Here is a 22,882-nt window from a genome sequence, read left to right as displayed (position 1 = left end):
TTTTTTATTATTGTCTTATTGTTTACCAATCTGACATCATACTTCATACTAATATTATAAATGCCAAAGTTTAGATGGATGATTGGAGATTTCGCTGAAATTTGGTATAGATGTAGAGGATAGTCTGGAAGAACACATAGGCTTTTCACTTTTACTTTTTTTAATTCCACGCAGACGGAGTCGCGGGCTAAAACTAGTTTATCATACGTCTATGTGTATACAGAAAAAATATTTTCAGAAGTGAAACTACATTACAACTGTCTTAACTGCAGAGTTGTTTTAAAAAATTAGGCCGCCTATACCGATGAAATACTGCGATCACACAAAAGACAGTTGAAGTTGAAGTAGAATTATTTCTGCGTTTCGTCTATTTAGTGTGTGTGGAGAAGGCCTAATTTCAGTTCCCTTCACCTTTCCCACTCTTATCTAATAAGGGATGCGATGGGAAGGTGGATTTTACACAGGAAGAGGGAAATTATCCTTTCCTTAATACCAGATCTACAAGTTCAGATGTCTACGGACAAAGATGACTTCGATATTTCGGCGAAAGAGGCTGTCACATTATACCATATAATTTTATTACAGATGCAGACAATTAAGATGAGATCGCTATTATGTAAGTTCCATCCAGATTTTCATAGCTCTTTTAAAACATCTCTTTAGAATGACCATTCTATCTTCGTTAAAAATATGTTTTTCTTTTGTTTACGAATGTTTGTTTTAACGTAAGAGCGTCGATGGCTTAGGGGAGTAAGCACTTGACTTGTAATCTACGAGCCCTGGGTTCGAATAACTAATAATTACATAATTTACCTGACGTTCTTACGGTAAAGGAAAACATTACGGAACCTATACATATCGGCGAAGAAATTCAAACATATGTGTGAAGTCAACCCGCAGTGGGCCAGCGTGGTTGACTATGACCTATTCACCCCTAACTTATGGTAGGCTCCAAGTGGGGAAGTATTGTAAATGTAAATGAATAAATTTTTAATATTTTTTTTGTTTATTTATTTTAATTTTTACACGTAATAGAAATGATTAATTTTTCTTTTCTTTTTCAGGGATGGTTTTAATCGTACCGGTTTTGTCAAATAAATCGACAAAGAAATTAAAATTTGGGTGTTTGGGTAAATGTAATAACATTACGCGTGAAATAAATGTCAAATGTGTAGACAGTTCCAATTTGTGGGAAACCGAACAGTTATGTACATCCACACATTATAATGAGACACCGTTTTTAATGTCTATAGTTTTTAGAAGATCCGATTTTGGCAACATGGACAGCATTGCGTGGATAACCAGTGACATTGAACGCATTGTTTCACTCGATTTAAGTTATAACCGGTTTAATAATCAACCGATGTTGGATTTTATGCCCAATTTGAAAATACTAAATATCTCCCACAATCTTTTAAATGTTGCCAAACTATCTAACGAAATAATGTACTCTTACCTGCATACAATAGATTATTCCTACAACAAAATCATGGAAATCGAATTAAACATCAAACACAATATTTATGCAAATTTAAAAACATTGGATTTATCACATAATTTAATTGATGTTGTACCAGAAGGAATATTTACCGGATTTTATTATTTAGAAGATTTAAATTTATCTTTTAACCATTTAATGGATTTAAATTCAATGACTTTCAGGGGAGCTGAAAATTTGCGAAGCTTAGATCTGGGATACAATCATATCGTAGTTATAAATTCTTCCTTATTAAGACTTGTTGAGTTGCAGCAATTGTCACTGAGGAATAACTTTATTGATCATATTCCATACGACGAATTTGATAGCCTAAGTAATGTAATCAAATTAGATTTGAGTTCTAATTACATATCGCTGTTTAGTTATGGGACATTTTATGAAATGTCATCATTGAAATGTTTAGATTTAAGTGATAACATTTTAGATAATATTGAAAAAGATTTGTTCGTTGAAACAGTTCACTTAGATACAATCTATTTGTCTGGTAATAATTTGAAAAGTATACCAAATGAATTATTTGAGAGTAGGAGTATTTCACAAATAACATTAAACAATAACTTTTTAGAAGGAAATCTTTCCCGTGGAATGTTTAGCGGACTGAATGGCATCAACAAACTTGAAATATCGCACCAAAATTTAGTTGCTATAGAAGATTTTGCTTTTTATGGTTTAAATAAACTAGAAATATTATTGTTAAATAATAATAGCATTAATAATATGTCAAAGAACTCGTTCAAGTTACTCAATAACGTAAAACAAATAGACCTTTCTTACAACCATATTAAGGATTTTGATTTTGACAAAAGTGATCTTTTGAATGTGATATCAATCTCATTAAAAAATAATCTGATATCGATTCTATCTGAAAATTATTTTAAAGATTTAGATAACCTCCAAGTTTTAGATATATCGCATAATTTTATTACCAAAATAGAATTAAACACGTTCAAAAAATTGAATATGTTGACCGAGGTAGCAATTTCGAGTTCATTTTCTAATTTTTCAAATGTATTCGCATCAAAAATTTTAACAGATATTGATGCTTCATTTTCGGTAATACCTTTGGTGAGCTCTGACTCATTCAATTATATGAATAGATTGCAAAATATAAATATGTCACATTGTGGGATTGAAAATATGATGTACCGAGCTTTCATTGGCCTAGGTAATTTAACACAGCTTGACTTGTCATTTAACAAGCTTACTGATTTTATTGTGGAATCAACAGATTTGAAGCAATTAAAAATACTCTTGTTGAACAATAATAACTTGTCGGACATCCGATCCGTCTATTTTGTTAACCTTTATAATCTTCTTTACTTAAATTTATCAGGCAACAACTTGTTAAAATTTAAAGAGTTCTTATTTATGGATTTACATAATTTACGTTATTTAGATTTATCATATAATGTTAACTTTAATAATTTTGATAATTTTACAAATCTCTATCATTTAAATAATTTGAGTTTTTTAAATATATCAGGATTGCATTTAGATACGTTAACAAATAACTTGACTTTTGGGTTTGAGAAAAAATGTCGGCTGAGAGAATTAGTTGTGTCTCATGCAAGATTAGAAAATCCAAATAAACTGAACATCGGCAAATTAAAACAATTAAGTAATCTTGTACTTAGTTACAATGAGATAAGATATATCAATAAAGATTTTCTATCGAATGTCTACCGCATACAAGAGATTGATTTAAGTTACAATAGAATAGAATATATTCAACCTGGTGCATTAAAAAATAAGGTCCATTTGAAAACATTGAATTTATCCCATAATTTCCTTACTGGTTTTAAATATGGAGCATTCCGAGGCCTTATTAGGTTAAACGTTTTAGATTTGTCTTACAATCGAATTGTTCGCTACCAGAAGGAAATATTGGAGGAAGCGGAGCATTTAAACGTCTTAATACTGGATAATAATGGGATACTTCATATCAATTATAGTGAATTTTCAGAAACATCATTATCAAAACTAAGCATAGGTAACAATTTTATACCGTGTAAAGAAATATCTTTATTACTTTTAGTTGATTATGTTGACGTAGTTGGTCAAAATGTAGATGATTATGAGGAAAATGTAAATGGAATAACTTGTGGAAATAAGTAGTTACTTGTCATATAAGTATGTATATTTAATAAATAAATAGTTAATTTTTGAATACTTATTTTAATTAATAGATTTTCAAAATATTACTACCGAACCGCCACAGCTTCGCTTGGAATGCAAAGAACATATTTCCCACATATTTTCTGTCATATCCATTCCCTTCCCGATAATATAATATATGCAGTCAATATATAAAAATAGATTAGACAATCTTAAAATCTCCGAGCTATACAACACACACGCATCAGCTAACTAGCTGCTAGTGTGTCACCCAAAATAATAATAAAAATAATAATAATAATAATAGTTCCTGTCTCTGCAGCCCTGACCACTGGTTGCTTGAGTCATCGGATTCCGCAGCCGGTGATGCTCTATTTTTTATATAATATATTTTATTTTATTTTTATAATCTTGTAAAATGTATTATATAGAGAGTAAGAAATAAAGATATATGAACATAATAATAATAATATACTAATATTATAATGTGGAAATACTACAAAAACTACTGGTTCAATTTAAAATTATTTTACCATTACAAAGATATATTACCGTTGAGTAACATAGGTTATATTTTTAAATTTCACGTGGACGAAGACGCAAGCAACAGCTAGTATGTTCTATTATAGCTTATGTTATCCGGTGGTAATATAGCTTTTTAATAGCGAACGAATTTCTGAAATTATTCAATGCAAACAATCAAATATTTTCTCTAACTAAAAAGTGTGTGTGTTCCGTTGAATTTTTATTAGACACAGATATATAAGGTTATCAATATTTTTATAACCCGTCTAAGAGTGCCCTTCTCGCAGTCGCCACGCACTCGCTGATAGTCTGAGCTAGAGATATGAAATCAGCAACATAGACGCACAAAACTTTTTAATAAAAAAACAAAACCGACTTCCAAACAAAATACACTAAAAACAAAATATTCTCAAAAAAACAGTACACTAAAAAGTAACGAAATAATTCCTTGAAAATAGTAAACCTACATTATTGTAACTGTTATGTCAATATCGTACAATTATTATTACGGTAAAAATGTGGAAACCGTTACGTATAAATATCACGGCATACCTTGGCTGATACCGACATCAAAGTAATAATAATTGTACAATATAGATATAACAGTTACAATTACAATAAGGTAGGTTTACTATTTTCAAGGAATTATTTCGTTACTTTTTAGTGTACTGTTTTTTTTTTGAGAATATTTTGTTTTTAGTGTATTTTGTTTGGAAGTCGGTTTTGTATTTTTTTTTTGAATACCACATCATGTGAACGTTACAAAGTTAAATGTCTAGTAATCTGATAGTTTTAATGGGTCAAATCTCTGTCATAAAGCGCAGTTACTGCGTCATTAAGCAACGAATAATGTGGAGTTAGAGTTTAATTTATAATGTAACTTATTGTCAAAAATGTATCTCTTGTGTAAAATGTAATGGGATCATGAACGACGTATCTACAACATTGTGCAACTATGAATAATTTCAAATAGTAATAAATAAATTGGATGTAAAGTCGGTTACTTAAACACTATCCTGGGTTACCCATCTACGGGTGAGGCCAGAATGGTATTAAAGTTGACCGACGTTTGTTTAAAAAAGAAGTTAGATAACTAATTGAGTTTTGTTAGTTTTACGCTTATGGGGCGTTATATTAACTTACCGACAAAGCCCCCTATAAAAAAAAATAAAAAGAATTTATAAACTTGTTAACAGTTTTGTTAATGTTCTTTTGTATTAACTTGTTTAAAATATAAATTATTCTATTAAAACAATTGAAGTAACACACAACAATATTAATGTTGTTGCCATCCTATTAGTGCTAGTGCCCGCTTTAACATCTTAGCACGAATGGGCCAGCACGCAGGGTGTAATACCACGACCACATAAGTCTGGCGTGAAATGGAAGTAATTCCGTGTTTCGTCTGATAAGTGTGGTGCCGGAGGCCTAATTGAAGTCCCTTTCTCTTTACCACCATTTTCTTATAAGGAGGGGATGGGAAGGGGAAGTGGATTTGACGGCGGAGGAGATGTATAGGAAGGGGCAATATCCTCTTTATGTGCGTCTCCTCCTCCGTCGGATAAAGGTAGCCAACGCATCTGCGATCGCGAATGTCTATGGGTAGCGGTCGCTTCGCCATTTTGGCGGCTTCAGGTGGCCGCTTGCTCATTTGCCACCTTATGTTATAAAAAATACTAAAGGTTAACTAAAATGTTTTCAAAATGTTGTATAAACTTAAAACATTGCGTTAAGAAAATGCTTTGATAAATTGACAGAAGAAACATACAATACAACGGTTGAGTAACAAAATGTCGTCATTCATTCATTCGTTCTTGTTACAAGTTGGCAATATGCCGACTACTTTGGCAACAAATGTATAACATTAATATGAAATGAGTAATAAAATAAATATATGACAACAAAACAGAAAATATTATATTATACTCTTCATCATCAGCTCAGTATACGTTCCCACTAAGGAGCGGGAAACCAACTCTCAGTTAGACTAGGCCATAATCAACAACACTGGATCGAGTTTTTGTTAATTGTCTAGTGAATATACGGACGTATTCGGTTTCGTGATCGATAACGTTGGCCACAGACTGCCGATTGAAAGGCAATTGTATTCAATGTTGCGATCCAGTTTTCATGCAGTATTCATAGAATGAGAGCTTGTTCAACCTTGTATCGGCCGTTGCTATCTAAAATGAAGAACCTGTTGTGAAGTTTCGCTTTGGAATTATTTTTTATCGTATTCGAAATTGAATTCTCAAATGACTGTTTATTTTTATAATGAAACTGCCTTTCGCCCGCGACTTCGTCCGCGTGGAATAAAAAAAACGAAAGTAAGTAGCCTATGTGTTCTTCCAGACTAACTTATACGTCTATGCCAAATTTCATCCAAATCCGTTCAGCCGTTTAGGCTACAATCTCTAACATCCATCCAGCCATCTAAACTTTCGCATTTATAATATTAGTAAGATAACTATTATAAAGTTTATTGTTTTTGAATAGGCAAAGTATTGCTTTAAAATAAATCGATGTGAGGTTGTGTTGGATTAATTCGAATAAAAAAAACTCGTGATTTAATGTCATCGTTCCATAAATAATAGATAATATAACTACTCCTAGTAGAGACCACTACTTTGGCGAAAAGCCAGTTGGTTTAGTAATTTTTACAACGAAAATTGCTTTCCCCAAATGATTTATGATAACCCTATCCAATAAGGAGAATGTAATAAGGATGCGCGCCGCGTGTGGCTCAGGCCTTATCAATTTTAGTGGGATTACGAACTCTACATTAATACTTACAGTGTGAAAGTGTAAGGTTATATTTTATTTTAATATTATAAGGTGGCAATCGAGCAAGCTGTCACCTTAATACGCCAAAATGGCGAAGCGACCGCTGCCCATAAACATCTACAATTGCAGATGCGTTACCTACCCTAATCGACGGTAGCGGAGACGCCCATAAATAGGATATTCCCTCTTCCTCTACGTCTCCTACACCGTCAAATCCACTTTTCCTTCTTATCCTTTCCTCTTAAGAAAAGTGTGGAAAGGGAAATGGACTAAAACAAGGCCTCCGGAACCACACTCATCAGACGAAACGCTGAATTGCTCCCACGCCTGTCTTTTGTGTGGTAGCGGTATTGCACCGGGCGAGCCGACCCTACAGTGCGTGTTAAAGCGGGCTCTACCACTGTTAAAAATATAGACAGTAGTGGTTTAATAAAACATACCAGGATTAATAATTAGGTTGTTGTTTTTATGTCGAATCGATGCTCTCGTTATTTAGAAAAAAACAACCTAAAAAGACCGGCGTCATAAAGACGTTTTATAGTATTGCATCGCTACAAAAGAGTGTGCAATTGCCCTTAACGGTATCGTTCTAAGGCGCGCCGTCTGCCTTATCAATCCTTTTAGCGGAACAGTGGGCGATAGCGGACTGACCTCACTCCCTACAATTTCCTCTCGACCTCAAAAGTTGAAAGTATCGCAACCTTGACATTGCTGTTCTGTATTTTAACATAAACATTGACTGTATTTAAAGAATATTATTGTACTAGTTGTGCGGCTTGATCCGCGAAAAATCTCTGCATAACTTAACCTAAGTAATCTGCAAAATGTAATTATCATCGTACTTCCGTAGGCTTGGCGCAACAGGTTTTTGTCGTTCAAATAACTCTATCATACGTCATCAGTCATCACTTCTTGATCATATCGCCTTCCACACAATTCATCTCTTTCTAGGTAATAATGTGTAGAAAAATTGAAAAATGTAGCAAATCACCTTGGACGTATTTAAGTACACACAAGCCTTTCTTTAAGTGAAAAGTCATTCATCATGTCGGGAAATTTGAATAGAGTTAATTTGTTTTCGCAGAAGCTAAAGTAATATTGGATCGTTTGATTTATTCATGAAACTTCGCGAAAGCTCTAAACACTTTATGTGATGAAATATATCAAAAGGAGAGCGTTAATCTTATGTATAGCGCAATGAGCCTTATTTATATAAGTATTCATGTATCAATAAGTAAATACATCAATTCAAATGAAGTAACTCTATTATAAGTTTTTAACAGTGGTAGTGCCCGCTTTAACACCTTAGCACGAATAGGCCGGCACGCCCGGTGTAACACCACGACCACACAGAAGACAGGCGTGAAATGGAAGCAATTCCGTGTTTCGTCTGAAGAGTGTGGTGCCGGAGGCCTTATTTTAGTCCCTTTCTCTTTACCGCCCTTTTCTCACAAGAAGAGGATGGGAAGAGGAAGTGGATTTGACGGAAGGGGATATGCATAGGAAGGGGAAATATCCTCTTTATGTGCGTCTCCTTCTCCGTCGCATAAGGGTAGGCAACGCATCTGCAATTGCGGATGTCTATGGGCAGCGGTCGCTTCGCCATTTTGGCGGATTGAGGTGGCCGCTTGCTCGTTTGCCACCTTATGTTATATAAAAAAAGTTTCAAATTATTATGTATGTCTCCTAAAGTAATTAAATTAATTATATTCCACATATTTTGATGTATAACCTAACAAAGTACTTAAAAATCATGACCTGAAAAGCGCTTTTTTAAGGCGCTTTTATTAAATTAGTCTTTAAAGCGTAAAAGAAATATTTTCATACTAGCTCTGGCCCCAACACCGTTCACGTAGAATTAAAAAACAAAAGTAAGTAGACTATCTGTTCCAGTCTATCCTCTTCGTCTAAATCCGGTTAGCAGTTTGGGCTACAAACTCTAACAAACATCCATCCATCTAAACATTTATAATATTAGTAAACTATTAGTATACATAGTACATAGTACATTATAACACAAATACGTGATGATTTTATGCATAAATATAATCGTAACACTTATAGATATATAGATTTGTTTTTAATGTCACAAAACGTTCAATCATTCCATCTCATTAAGTCATTCAATCTTCGTTCTTTGTTGACGTCAGAGATGTTATTCAAGATGTGTTTTTATTAGCTCTGATTTACTCGTAACTTTATGAAGCTTTTCATATAAGTGCCTATTCATGTCCGGTCAATTCATCTCAATAAATAGTTCAAATATATGGGAATAGCGAAGTTTCTGTTTCAAACGAATATTGTGTGCTCGTCGGCGTTGCCAAAGCGTTTGGCAGTCTGCCAGGTCGCAATAACAAACGAATGAACGAATGAATGAATGAAAAACATTTGTTACGGGATTTTTCTTTCGTCATATGTGCGGTGAAATGCTCGTACTCTCAAGTTATAGCTTCCGGTTTGATAGCGACGGTTTCGAAATAAACTACACATGAATGAATGTTATACCATTTATTACCGGTTTCCCAGCTATATTTAGCTATTCGTTAGTGTTTTTGGTTCGATGACTTCATGAAATGCGTTTGAGAACTACGTAATTTGAGTTTAACTCCGTTGAAACTTAGGTAACCCAATAGTAGGCAATAGTAGGTTAGTTGTTCGGTAGAAATAGTTCTTAAGCATTGGTAAATTGTTAATTCCGTTTGTTCATAGACGTTCAGTTTTGACAGCTTGTCTAAAAAGTCGAATTAATTAGTTAATACTGTCAGTTTTGCAAAATTTTAACCGTTAGTTCTAATTGTCCTATAGGTCTGAGTATCTCTAGTTGTATTAGTAAAAATATGAATTTTATTAAGTACAGAAAATATCTCTGTAAAGAGAGGTAATAATAGGTATAGTTTTTTATCGGTAGCTTGAATTAGGGTTGTAACGGAGGCCATTTTAACGGAAGCGGAGTTATCATTTCTTGCGGAATTTCCGCAGTTGCGGATGCGGATGCGGAGTTCCGTTACAACCCTAGCTTAAATAATCCTTTGCTTGTAGATATTTAATTTCTATTATTCATGTTATGTTTTTTTGAAACTGTAGTATTAGTGGAATAACAATATACAAATATTAACTGATATCTCTAACTATAACTATCATATATCAACGATCTAGTTCATCATCACCAGCTCACTATACGTCCCCACCGAGGGGCTCGGAGCCTACCCTATTAAGGGGTGACTAGGCCATAGTCAACCACGCTGGCCAAGTGCGGGTTGGTTGACTTCACAAATATCTTTGAATTTCTTCGCCGATATGTGCAGGTTGCATCACGATGTTTTCCTTCACCGTAAGAACGTCGGGTAAATTATGTACATATGAAAATTCGAAAAATCGAAAATCACATTGGTACATGGCGGGATTCGAACCCAAGACCTGTAGATTACAAGTGAAGTATTCAAACCACTGAGCCACCGACGATCTAGTTCACAGAATGATAATTATGAATGATTTATTGAAGGAGTATGATTCCATGTTTATTTTTTACGACACTAGAGGGCGCGGCGTAATCAATGCGGGCCGAGGTCGACGCCTAATTGCAATGCCCATTAGGTTTGTTAGAAATTGAAAAATAAGCTGATTCATACGAAGTCGATTTGAGGTCAATAAAGTCGTTATTAACTGACACGAAAGGTGTCACGTAATTGACAGTGACACGCATCCTTTGTTTCAAAAGGGTAAACAGATAACTGTGGCCAATGTCCCTATTTAAATAAGGAACGATGATTTTGGTATGTCATTTGCAGAAATAGACTTCACTAAGATACTATGACGCGTAGGTACAGAAAAGGGTAATGGCAGTATTTATTAAGTTGATTTAAACATTATGCAGTCGTTAAACACAAATCTTTGTTATATTACGTCTTTTTTTAGACATTACATAACAAATTAGTTATTTTAGTTATAAAAAGTAACATGACAATATCGCGATGAAGATAATTTCTTTCAAAAAGTTAATAACAAACTTTTTTTTGTCTATTAATGAGTGAAATTTATTAAATAATTAATTGTTTATTTAAATACAATACGCGAAGTGTAACTTCAAAGAATATTTTTTTATTGAAGACAGAACTCAGCAGCACGCTTTAATTAAATTTTTCAATTATAAATAAAATATTCAGGCAGTGACCCGCTGGAATAAGAGAACGGACTAACTTTTACTAATTCTTTTGTTAAATAAATCCTTAAACGTTTTAATACGAAGAAAAATAAGTCTCGGAATAATGTTTCGTAAATTAACTTTGCTCATTTGTTGTATCTTTACTAGTTATTATTATAATAAAGGGTAAACATACACTTCTTTGTTACCTAAGATGTCAGCAAATACAACACATTTTCGAATAACTCTTTTTTTTAATAAAAAGCCCTACACTTACTTCACGCTTTAGGCTATATATCACGCCGTTAAACTTAGGGGTAAATATTTTGGATAAAAACCCTAATGTGGGAAAGAGACCATAAGTTGCTGCCAACATCAAGGAAGCAAGGTTGCCATGGTTTGACATCATGTCATGTCATTTTGACATTTGCAATTGATGATTTGACACATGTAAACAATAAACTGATTTTTTTATAATTTCATGCGGATGAAGTCGCATGGGAACAGCTAGTTCATAATAACTTTCAAATAAACACTGTAATTCTTTTTTTAAATAATTAAGGCAAGTTAAGGCTGTTGATGATGATTTAAGTTCAACTTCTAATCTAAGTATTCAATATAATTACAAGAAATCTTACTAATATTATAAATGTGACAGTTTAGATGTATGCATGTTTGTTGCATGTTGAATTCCACGCGGTCGGGGTCGCGAGCAAAAGCTAGTATATTAATAAAAGGCAAAGGAAGTGAGTTAGTTAAAAGGTAACGGCGTAAAATATTTATTAGAACCGTCTAATTGCCGCTTCCATTAGCCGGTGAAATCGGAAGCCGCGAACACACGTTCAATTCTATACAGTATCTGTTAATTCACTTTATCCTTGTACTTAAAAACGTTAACTGATTACTAAGGAAGACCTTTGGCTTTTTATTTAAATCTATAAAAACTTACTAGTGTCATAAACGCTTAGATGGATGGATGTTTGTTAGAGTTTGTAGCATAAACTGCTGAATGGATCTTGATGAAATTTGGCATAGATGAAGAGGATAGTTTGGAATGGGCGATAGCTAGTTTATAGAATAAATCAGAACATCTAAAACACTCCATTCCATTAAATTTTAGTAAAGTTTTATAATTTGTTACATGTCAAGAAACACATTTAACTTAAAATTGACTTGCGAAGTCAGTAAAGTACTTAAGCTACGAGAACAAGTCTCCTTTGGGTCGAATTGAGACAAAACAAAAAGTAACCTCTCTACAAATTGGAATACGTCCAAAAACCTTTGAAAGCTTGGACGGAATTGATATTGCCTTACTGACACTAACAAAGGAATAATTAAATTAATAAGTTTGAAAACTTTTTTAGTCTTTTTAAAAAGCTTTTGTCTTAATTTGACGGGATTTATGCTTTACATTTATCCAAGGATCAGATATATGAATTTTTTCCGTATATGTGCAGTAAAATGGAACTGGGCAGGCGTTGTCTAAGGGTTAATCACCTTTAAATTGGGTAGATTCCGAGACCCGCGGTAAAGACATGTACGAGCTAACGACACGTGGTAAGAAAATTTAACTAAGCTAATTTTGAAAAACAAAGGTGAAAGGTTAAAAATATTAAATTCACAGAGTCAACTTCCGTAGGATTTTAGTCCTCAAAATATATATTATCAGTCATCTCAGTCATCACTTCTTGATCATGTCTTTCACGCAATCCATCCATCTCTTTCTAGGTCTCTTTCTTTTCTCTTTAGAGTATTCTTACAAAAAAATATTTTTTTTTTTACCTATAAAAGTACAATTCTAAATTGGAACATAAGAAAAAGCTTTTCTTTATCCAATAATTGTGAAGTCAAAGGTCAAAATGTATTGCATTATTTATTCAAGCGCGGTACCTATTTCGTAGAAGTTCTACGAAACGTGCTACGTTCTACGAACTGCCTTCGATTACTTTGTAGACATATGAAATTAAAGATAAGTTTAATAGAGTACCGCACATTGGAGCTTTGTTGGAGTAAAAAATACATTTATTAATACGACTAGCTGTTCCCGTGCGACTTCATCCACACAAAATTATAAAAAATTTATTTCATTGTTTACATGTGTCAAATTATCAATTGGAAATGTGAAAATGACATGACGATGACATACCATCGCAACCTAGCTTCCTTGATGTTGGCGGCAACTTATGGCCTCTTTTCCACATTATAATTTTATTCAAAATATTTACCTCCTAAGTTTAATGGCGTGAAAATATATAGCCTGAAGCGTGACGTAAGTGTAGGGATTTTTATTAAAGAAATAATAATTTAAAGATATGCTGTAGTTCCTGACATCTTAGGCAACAAAGATGTGTGTGTTTACGCTTTATTATAATAGTATAGATAAAAAATGCGAGCGTCGGTGCTCAGTGGTTTGAACACTTGACTTGTAATCTACAGGTCTTGGGTTCGAATCCCGCCATGTACCAATGTGATTTTCGATTTTTCATATGTACATAATTGACCCGACGTTCTTACGGTGAAGGAAAACATCGTGATGCAACCTGCACATATCGGTGAAGAAATTCAAAGATATGTGTGAAGTCAACCAACCCGCACTTGGCCAGCGTGGTTGACTATGGCCTAGTCACCCCGTATTAGGGTAGGCTCCGAGCCCCTCGGTGGGGACATATAGTGAGCTGGTGATGATGAGATAAAAAATGATATTTCATACTAAAATTTATTTTCAATCAGAATCTGTAATCAAAGTAAGGATCGCACACCTTTGACTAAACTGTAAAAACTGTTTAGTATCGATTTGATTCCCATATGTTTATATGGCTGTGCCAACACTACTCGATTCTTAATTATGCAACTAAAGAGTTGAATTGACTACAAAACAATGGACAATCGCATAAGAGTTTTGCGATAATTTAGTCAAAATGTGCTCCTGCACTAAAGAAATAAGATACTGACTTATCATACTAATATTATAATTATGAAAGTTTAGATGGATGGACGGTTCTTTGTTAGAGTTTGTAGCCTAAACGGCTGAATGGATTTCGTTGAAATTTGGCATAGACGTAGAGGATAGTCTGGAAGAATACAAAGGCTACTCAGTTTTATTTTTTTTTAATTCCACGCGGAAGGAGTCGCGGGCAAAAGCCAGTTAGGTTATGAATATAATGTAATGGCTCACTGTAAGCTCTTTCAGTGAAAACAAAGTAATGAAGTTGGTCCAGTGATTATGTTGGAAGTTCCTAGTTTACTTACGCTTCAATATTAATTATGATCAAAGTTTACCTTGCCTACAAAATGGCGGTCATTGTATTGTGTTTATTTCTACTTATAAGTTGGTTTTGTTCGTCTGGTACAACCTTGATTACCAATTAAGGCTTTTACGTTAAAGTCTAGTTTTTTTTTATAGCAAAAGTGTAGCCACGACTATAAAGTAGGTTTCAAATAATCATACTAGTTTATATTATAAATGTGACAGTTTAGATGGATGGATGTTTGTTAGAGTTTGTAACCTAAACTGCTGAACGGATTTTAATGAAATTTGGCATAGATGTAAAGGGTAGTCTGGAAGAACACGTAGGATACTTGGTTTCGTTTTTTTTAATACCACGCGGACGGAGTTGCGGGCGAAAGCTAGTATCTGATAAATGTAACAGTCGTGTCTCACTGGGCCTCAAACTTTGTCGCACTATAAATATCGTAATTTGATAAGGAATAAAAATTTTAGTCAGTTATCTGACGAGTACATTCCACCCCAGTTACAAGGTTCCAACACAATTGATAATAAATTTTTCGCCCTGTCCCGCGTCGAACTTTTTCTATTTTATTTTATTTTCATTTCTGTTTCAATTTAACTTTACGTATCAGTTACATCGGTTACAATTTCCAGCCTGAAATATTATTTTATTCGGTACGAATTTTTGTTAGCGATTTCTAAATGTTCATTTGATAAAATAGATATTAGAAAACTTTTTATATTCACACTGATATTTTTATCATTAGGGGTGTAAATTTCAGAATTTTGTCATTAATTTATGTTAAGAATAAAATATACGTATTTTCTTTATATCAAATCATAAAATCTGGTATAGTTTTTTATATGAAGCAGACGAATTGACGGCGCGAGCGCACGACTTTGACTAAAAGATCTGTTGTGCGATTGTCGATTGTTTCGCAGCCAATTCAACTGTTTACACAACTAAAAATCAAGTAGTGTCACCTCCATATAAGCTCATAGGAATCAAAGAGTGACTAAACAGTTGTACGATAGTTTAATCAAATGTATGCGTGGGCTTTAAATATTACGAAGTATCTTTTATCTATGTATTTTATGCTACGTTTTCTGTTCTTCATTTATTTGGTTTACATTTTTAAAATAGATAAAACTGTAATAAAAGTTTAGGGGCAGTGTTAAACGATTTCGTTGCAGCTGACGTTAGGATAAATGTTGACTTTTAATTAGAGTCCGGACGCTGTCCTACGGTAGCTCGCTTCGTGGACGTTTCAAAATGTAACAGCGACCACGTCTTTGAAAGCAATCTCACTAGGTAAACATCTTTCTAAGGCGAATATTGTAACCGTGTAAATCCACTTTAAGTCTTTGAGCAATCCTTCTTTAAATGTCAACATAATATAGTTGGGTTACGTAATATATCGTGAGAATATAACCGAGATTTCGCACTGCTGTCTTTTAAAATATATTGTTTAACTAAGAATATCTATAAATGATTTATAATAGTTCTAGCTTCCGCCCGTGACTCTGTCCGCGTGACATTAATAAAAACAAAAGAAAGTAGCCTATGTGTTTTCCAGACTATGCTCTACATCTGTGCTAAATTTCATCCAGATCCGTTCAGCAGTTTAGGCTACAAACTCTAATAAACATCCATCTAAACTTTCGCATTTATAATATTAGTAAGATATAGTATGAGTATGAAGTATGATGGACAGTGTAGTAGAAAATTGTGCCATCAATGCTGTACAACTTAAAATTAGTTAAATTATCTACGAGTTAGTGCCTTTAGGTTTCCACTGGCGACTCGCCAAAACTATCCGTTAAGACTTGCCAACGTCTGCCATATCTTATTACATTTTACACTATTATGCCCTACTTCTAAAACACGCGTTTTGTGACAATTGCCTATGAACACGACGCCACCTTACACAGCACCACACTCGTCAATACAGTTAAGTTGTTTTTTTTTATAATAAAGGGGGGCAAACGAGCGGCGAGCACACCGAAGTGGTCAGCGATGCCCATGGACATCCGCAACACCAGAGGAACTACAGATCCGTTGCCGGCCTTTAGTTTGTTTAGGCTACAGACTTAACAATGGTTAACGCCATCAATACCACGATCATAAAAAAGACAGACGTAAAAGGGAATCAATGCCTGATGTACAGAAGGTCTAATTTCAGTCCCCATTCCTTCCTATTCTTTTCTTACAAGGAAAGGATGTATTTGACACATAAGGGGATCCTCTTTCCCCCTGATTACCTCTCTCCCGCATATAGACGTTTGAAACGATTACGTTTCAGGGAAAGTCGAGTAAAAACCTTAAATAATTTTGTCAGTAAATTAAACGTAGTCTTATCGATTCAGTAATCTGCTAATGGAAACGTACTCGTATGAACATTTAGCCTCTAATTGGAAAACAAAACCCATATCATTAACTTCAACCAACTGTAAAATTACTTACATTCATTAAAACCTTATCGGTTCTTTACTCGTACTATTAGATTTTACTCTCAGACGTTATGATGTTTGAGAAAATTCCAATTTTATATATTTTAAATATAGCTGTAGCTACTGAATTGAATTACAAATCAAACGGTGTACCATCAGTGAATGATGGTATTGTTAACATAACAGTTGTAACGGAAAGACATGACGACAGTGAATTTGAAGACAACACAAGATATATAGAAGCTAATAGACATTTCAATGGTATTCATACAAGTAAGTTAGATATAGAAGATTGGGATGAGAAGAAGACACGATTCGATACAGTAAAAAGGCAAGCAAAGAATGAAACTAGAGCGTTTAATATTTTAAAAGATTTCGCGTATCACGCACCGTTCAGTGAAGATATAATTGATCCAATGCACAAGTCTGAAGTTGAAAGAAAAACAATACCAAGAGATGGTTTATATTTAATAGAGTTTATTAGAAATAAATTGACAGCTTTATAACAAAAAGTTGATGAATTTTAATGGAATTTTAGGAATTCATGTTGAATTGATAAAATGAGGATATTAATGTCGTTTGGAATGGTATGAAATATTATCTCAAACTTCAATAAAGAAATAATAAACGAGTAAAAAGGTAATTTACAATAGAAGAAGGTAGGTAGTATGAAATTAATTTGTTCATAGTAAAAAAGGAAATCTCGTATTAAATGTTTGACTATTGTTATGTTATATCGTAATAAATACTATTTTTGACCGACTTCCCAAAAGAAGGAGGTACTCAATTCGTCTGTATTTTTTTTTATTATTTTTTTATGTGTGTTACGGCATAACTCCGCCGCTAGTCGACCGATTTTGATAATTCTTTTTTTATCCGAAAGGTAATGCTTGCAGGTGGGTCCCATTTTTCCGATTGATTTTTTTATTTGTTTTTTTTTTCTTAATATTTTTAATGATTATAAACAATTTAATAAGTATCTAACAATTCACATATCTGCTGTAATGTGGAGAAAGATTTCTAATATTCTTGACTTTTATCGTGTCTGCTAAAGTGTGAACGTGTCCTAAGAATACGTGTATACCCTAGTGTGAACATGCCCTTAGCTAATGACGCATTAATATACAGCCAATTAAAAACGTACACAGCAATTGATGCGAAAACTCCTGCAATACAATATTTAGAGTATGTCTAATTTAGTGTGAACGTGGCTTCATTGAGTTCTGCGCCTCTCTTACTATTAAAAGTATTATTGGTTAATCCTTTTAACGTATTTCTTATTTGTATTTAATATCGTTATAGTAACGTTAATTTTAAAGTTAAAATTAGGGTAGATTTCTTTGAAATTACCATATGTTTTAGATGATGCAAATGTTTGGATGGATGGATGTTTGTTACTATGTATTTGCAAAACGATATAACGAATCTCGATGAACTTTAGAAAATATGTAAAACATAATCTGGAAGAACACATAGGGCAACTACGTGTAGTTAGTTATTTTTTAATTCCGCGCAGACGGAGTCGCGTGTGAAAACTGGTTAATAATGTATCAGTAAATGAAAATTATTTAGCAAGTTGAAATAAAATTATTTTATTGTAACAATTGTAATAGTATTAAGAAATGCTAATATAAAAGAGAACTACGTACTTTTGACGGCTGTTTCATTTTTAGTAGCGGTTTAAGCCTGTCACGGTCAGTTAAAACAGTTCAACTGGTAATTATTTTTTTTCTAAATACGGGCTTAGTTTTAACTGAACAGTCCAACTGTCGGACCAGATTTTTGAAGCGGGCTTTAGAATATTTGAAGGTGAGAACGGGGCCACTATTTGTATGCAAAATAAATTGGCTGCGGACCTGACCTACTTACTATTATCTGTTACAAATGTAAAGTACTAGCTTTTCCCTGTGTCTTCGTCTGCGCGGAAGTATAAAAACGCAGTAATTAGTCTATGCGTTGTTTCAGACTACGTTCTACATTTATGCTAAACATTATCCGAGAAGAGATCAGAGAGAGAGAGAGAGAGAAGAGATCCGTTAAACAGTTTTAGTGATATAAAGTGAAAAACATCCATCCATTATATAAAGTATGCCTTTTTCTATGAGTTTCAATTCGTCACATCTGTAATATTTTTTTTATAACATAAGGTGGCGAACGAGCAAGCGGCCACCTGAATACGCCAAAATGACGAAGCGACCGCTGCCATAGACATCCGCAATTGCAGATGCGTTGCCTACCATTATACGACGGAGGAGGAGACGCACATAAAGAGGACATTTCCACTTCCTATGCATCTCATCCACCGTCAAATCCACTCCCCCTTTCCCAACCTCTCCTTATAAGAAGAGTGGTAAAGAGGAAGGGACTTAATAAGCCTCCGGCACCACACTCATCAGACGAAACAGGGAATTGCTTCCATTTCACGCCTGTCTTCTGTGAGGTCGTGGTATTACACCGGGCGTGTCGGCCCATTCGTGCTAAGATGTTAAAGCGGGCACTAACACTGTTGCTGTTGTTACCAATATTGCTATCTCTTTCATTTGCAGTGGTAGCGAGTAGGTTGGCAATATATTTTTATGCTTGTTTTTTGTCTGTAGGAAATAGAAGTTTAATTTTACGATCAACTAAAGGTCTATCAATTTATTAAAAAACCTATACATTTATTTGAGTGTTTTAATAATGTTACGTAATATCAGAATAACAAATGATGCTCCTGTGTTCCAAATCTATATAGGTCAATGTACTTTGTATGCAAATTTCGACCTTACAGCAAACCACTTAAATATGTATTTAATTTGCACTGCGTTCGTTACAAGATTGCCCGGAGGACCGGTGGTAAGTTATTTGGGCGAACTAAAGGAAACAAAAGTACCATCTTAAATTTAACACAATCTTCTAGAATATTCTAAGAAGTTGAATTAATTTCGTTGAGTTTTTTGAATTTGATACTAGAGTTTTTAGTACTCTGACGCATATGCGCCACTATATATATTATATAATAGCCGTCGAACACGACACCGTCCGAGCGGAATTAATAATGTAGTAGCCTATATTTTCTTCCAGAATTATAAATTCTATATCAAAGTCTAACTTCATCGAGATCCGTTTAGCCTTTCTGGATATCGTAATACAAACATCCATCTTAACTTTCGCATTTATATTAGTAAGATAGTTATTAGATAAAAGATTATTTAAATCCGCGCAGACGGATTCTCGGGCAACAGCTAGTCTTACTTCTTACTTAATTTTATAAATGTGGAAGTTCAGATAGATGGATATTTGTAAGAGTTTGTAGGCTCAACGGCTGAACTGATTTCGACTAAATTTGGCTTAGATGTAGAGGATAATCTGAAAGTACACATAGACTACTCAGTTTTTTTTAATCTCGCACGAACGGAGTCGCAGGCGAAAGCTAGGGAATATTATTTTGTTACAGTGTAATTATGATTACTGGTTTGAATTTAATTTTACAATTTTTCAAAACAAACCTGACCTTAAACAGTGGTAGTGCCCGCTTTAACATCTTAGCACGAATGGGCCGGCACACCCGGTGTAATACCACGACCACACAGAAGACAGGCGTGAAATGGAAGCAATTCCGTGTTTCGTCTGATGAGTGTGGTGCCGGAGGCCTAATTTAAGTCCGTTTCTCTTTGCCATCCTTTTCTTGTAAGGACAGGATGGAAAGAGGAAGTGGATTTGACGGTGGAGGAGATGCATAGGAAGGTGAAATATCCTCTTTATGTGCGTCTCCTCCTCGTTCGTATAAGGGTAGGCAACGCATCTGCAATTGCGGATGTCTATGGGCAGCGGTCGCTTCGACATTTAGGCGGTTTCAGGTGGCCGCTTGCTCGTTTGCCACCTTATTTTTATAAAAAAAAAAATAAAGAAAACCCGATTAAAGTGTTCCAAGTATGTTTTCATGAATAAAAATTATTGCAGCGACGTATTTTTAATGTTGTTATAAATATCAATAAAATATCCATTATAACAACAGGCCATTTTGTCATTTTCGGTTGTTGTCACAACGTCGTTAACTTCATTTAAGTCTCACAGATGGCGTCGTAAAACACGAATACAATAAACAGGACATAATTATATTTTACGTCACATTTTAGACAGGAGAGTAATGAGCTCACTTGAATAAAAAAAAATACTGTCTTATTAAAAATGAACAATTCTCGACATCCTTTAACACTATTATTATAACAAAAGCTATAAGCTATTGTTGAATGCAAAATACAACCTCTTTGGCTGACAAGCAGTATATATACAGCCAAAGAGGTTGCATACTGGCCACCAAGGCATTTATCGTTGTCTTAAAAGAAAATGTAAGAAGAAGTCAAGATGTAATCAAGAGAGTTTTAAGTTTGTATATTTTTTAGTGTAAATAAGTTTTAAATATAGACATGTTTGGTTGATAATAAGTGTTTTTGTATTTTTGGCTGCCGCGCTGTCGGTAACAAGTTAAACAGCTATATAGCTATGTGTAATGTATAATCAGGCTATAAGCTAGCATGCTGCGGCGCGCTATCATCGATCCGCTAAGTGCATTACGTAGCGTCGGAAATGAGACCGACACCGTACTTAAACTTTCAAGAGATAGATACCACAGACCCGTATGTTTAAGTTACGAAGGACTTAATAATATATTTGTCTTATTTTTAATAATATGCTTGACAAGAACACATCAAACTTACGAGGAAGTAAAGTTTAATATGAATAGTAAATGTACAAGCAAATACAAGTAAAAAAGTAGTCTTATTATTTTTCCACACTATGTTATATTTCTACTATGTTAAATTTTAGCAAGGTTTGTTAAGCCGTTCTGGTGATTCTTAGAAATTTTCGCATTTATAATATTAGTATGAAGTAAAATAGTGTTTAAACAGAATGTTTTAATAATTGATTATAAAGATTTGGTAATATAAAACTGGTATCCAATCGAAAATGGTACATCTGGAAATCTACATACACTGTGGCACAGACTTACCCAGTCACCTAGTACGCAGGTCGATGCACCCGTGTCTGACACATCGGTCGTTGACCCCACACACGCTGACCAGACTCACGATCCATAACTTTTATTACCGAGCATAATAAAACATTTGACGACTTACTTAAGTTGAACTTAAAGTTGGATCTAAGTTTCTCCATCGTGTTTACGTTGAAAGACAATAGCAACTTGGAAAGTACTCTTAGGGGTTTTATGGCTAGATTTTAGTAGCCTTGTTGTACTGTCGCTTTTAAGTTTATAGCACACTCTTTAGCACGTTTATGTTTCTCACATCTTAGACATGTGCTACGAAAGTTAAGGTACTAATCGTAGATATGCTACGATATGTACACTCGTAGCACGATGCGTAGCCCAATTCGACTAACAAAATAAGTGAATAATGCACGTAACACGAACACTTTAATTTTGTTTGTTTTTTCTATACACATCAGTTCCAATTTTTGCCCTTTACAGATTGTGACAAAAAAATTGGCAAAGTTGTTAAGTTTTTTTAACATTGTCATGTATAAAAGTAACAGGCAAAGCACATAAAAAGTTAAGAACTTGTACATACAAAGAGTCCAATGTGACTTTAAATAAAAATTCTGATTCGAGTTGCGTAAGCAATCGATGGGCATTGGAGAAGTGCCAGCGCGGCGAGGACGGGCCAAATAAGACCCCAGGGGTTTATTCTGAATCCCAAATATCGTAAGGTAACCTTAAGTATCAAATTGAAAGACATATAAATGTATAAACTATTGCTTTCGAAAGCAAATTGAGTATTGGCGTCTTAATATTAATCATATTAATATTATAAATGCGAAAGTTTAGATGGATGGATGGATGGATGTTTGTTAGAGTTTGTAGCCTAAACGGCTGAACGGATTTCGATGAAATTTGGTATAGATGTAGAGGATAGTCTCGAAGAACACATAGGCTACTCACTTTTGTTTTTTAATTTAATTCCACGCGGACGGAGTCGCGGGCGAAAGCTAGTATTAAATAAATTTTCAGGAAATTAATCTATACGTCTATTTATACTACTGGTAATATTATGTGAGAGTCAAAATGGCGGGTGTACCATCGCGAATTAAATTATACCACTTACTAAAAAAATGTACCTAAAATGTACTAATTAGTACC

The 22,882-nt window shown here is 34.1% G+C and overlaps 1 protein-coding gene across 1 annotated transcript; it reads left to right on the top strand.

Moving 5' to 3' along the window:
- The first annotated feature begins 510 nt into the window (after positions 1-510).
- Positions 511-3,613, top strand: LOC106101669 (leucine-rich repeat and immunoglobulin-like domain-containing nogo receptor-interacting protein 2). The gene is made up of 4 exons (XM_013280978.1): positions 511-616; positions 1,065-1,130; positions 1,578-1,811; positions 2,982-3,613. The coding sequence occupies exons 1-4, from the start codon at positions 511-513 to the stop codon at positions 3,611-3,613; spliced, it is 1,038 nt and encodes a 345-aa protein (XP_013136432.1).
- The last annotated feature ends 19,269 nt before the right edge of the window (positions 3,614-22,882 follow it).

The sequence above is a fragment of the Papilio polytes genome, unplaced genomic scaffold (genome assembly GCF_000836215.1).
Source record: "Papilio polytes unplaced genomic scaffold, Ppol_1.0 DF823958.1, whole genome shotgun sequence".
Taxonomy (NCBI): Eukaryota; Metazoa; Arthropoda; class Insecta; order Lepidoptera; family Papilionidae; genus Papilio; species Papilio polytes.
This window is presented reverse-complemented; position numbering and strand designations above follow the sequence as displayed.

Excerpts from the sequence above, each read along its gene's own strand:
- LOC106101669 (XM_013280978.1), top strand. The coding sequence starts at position 511 with ATGTCTACGGACAAAGATGACTTCGATATTTCGGCGAAAGAGGCTGTC. Across the intron at positions 617-1,064 it reads TAAGATGAGATCGCTATTAT|GGATGGTTTTAATCGTACCG; the intron begins GTAAGTTCCATC and ends TTTCTTTTTCAG. Across the intron at positions 1,131-1,577 it reads ATTAAAATTTGGGTGTTTGG|AAGGAATATTTACCGGATTT; the intron begins GTAAATGTAATA and ends ATGTTGTACCAG.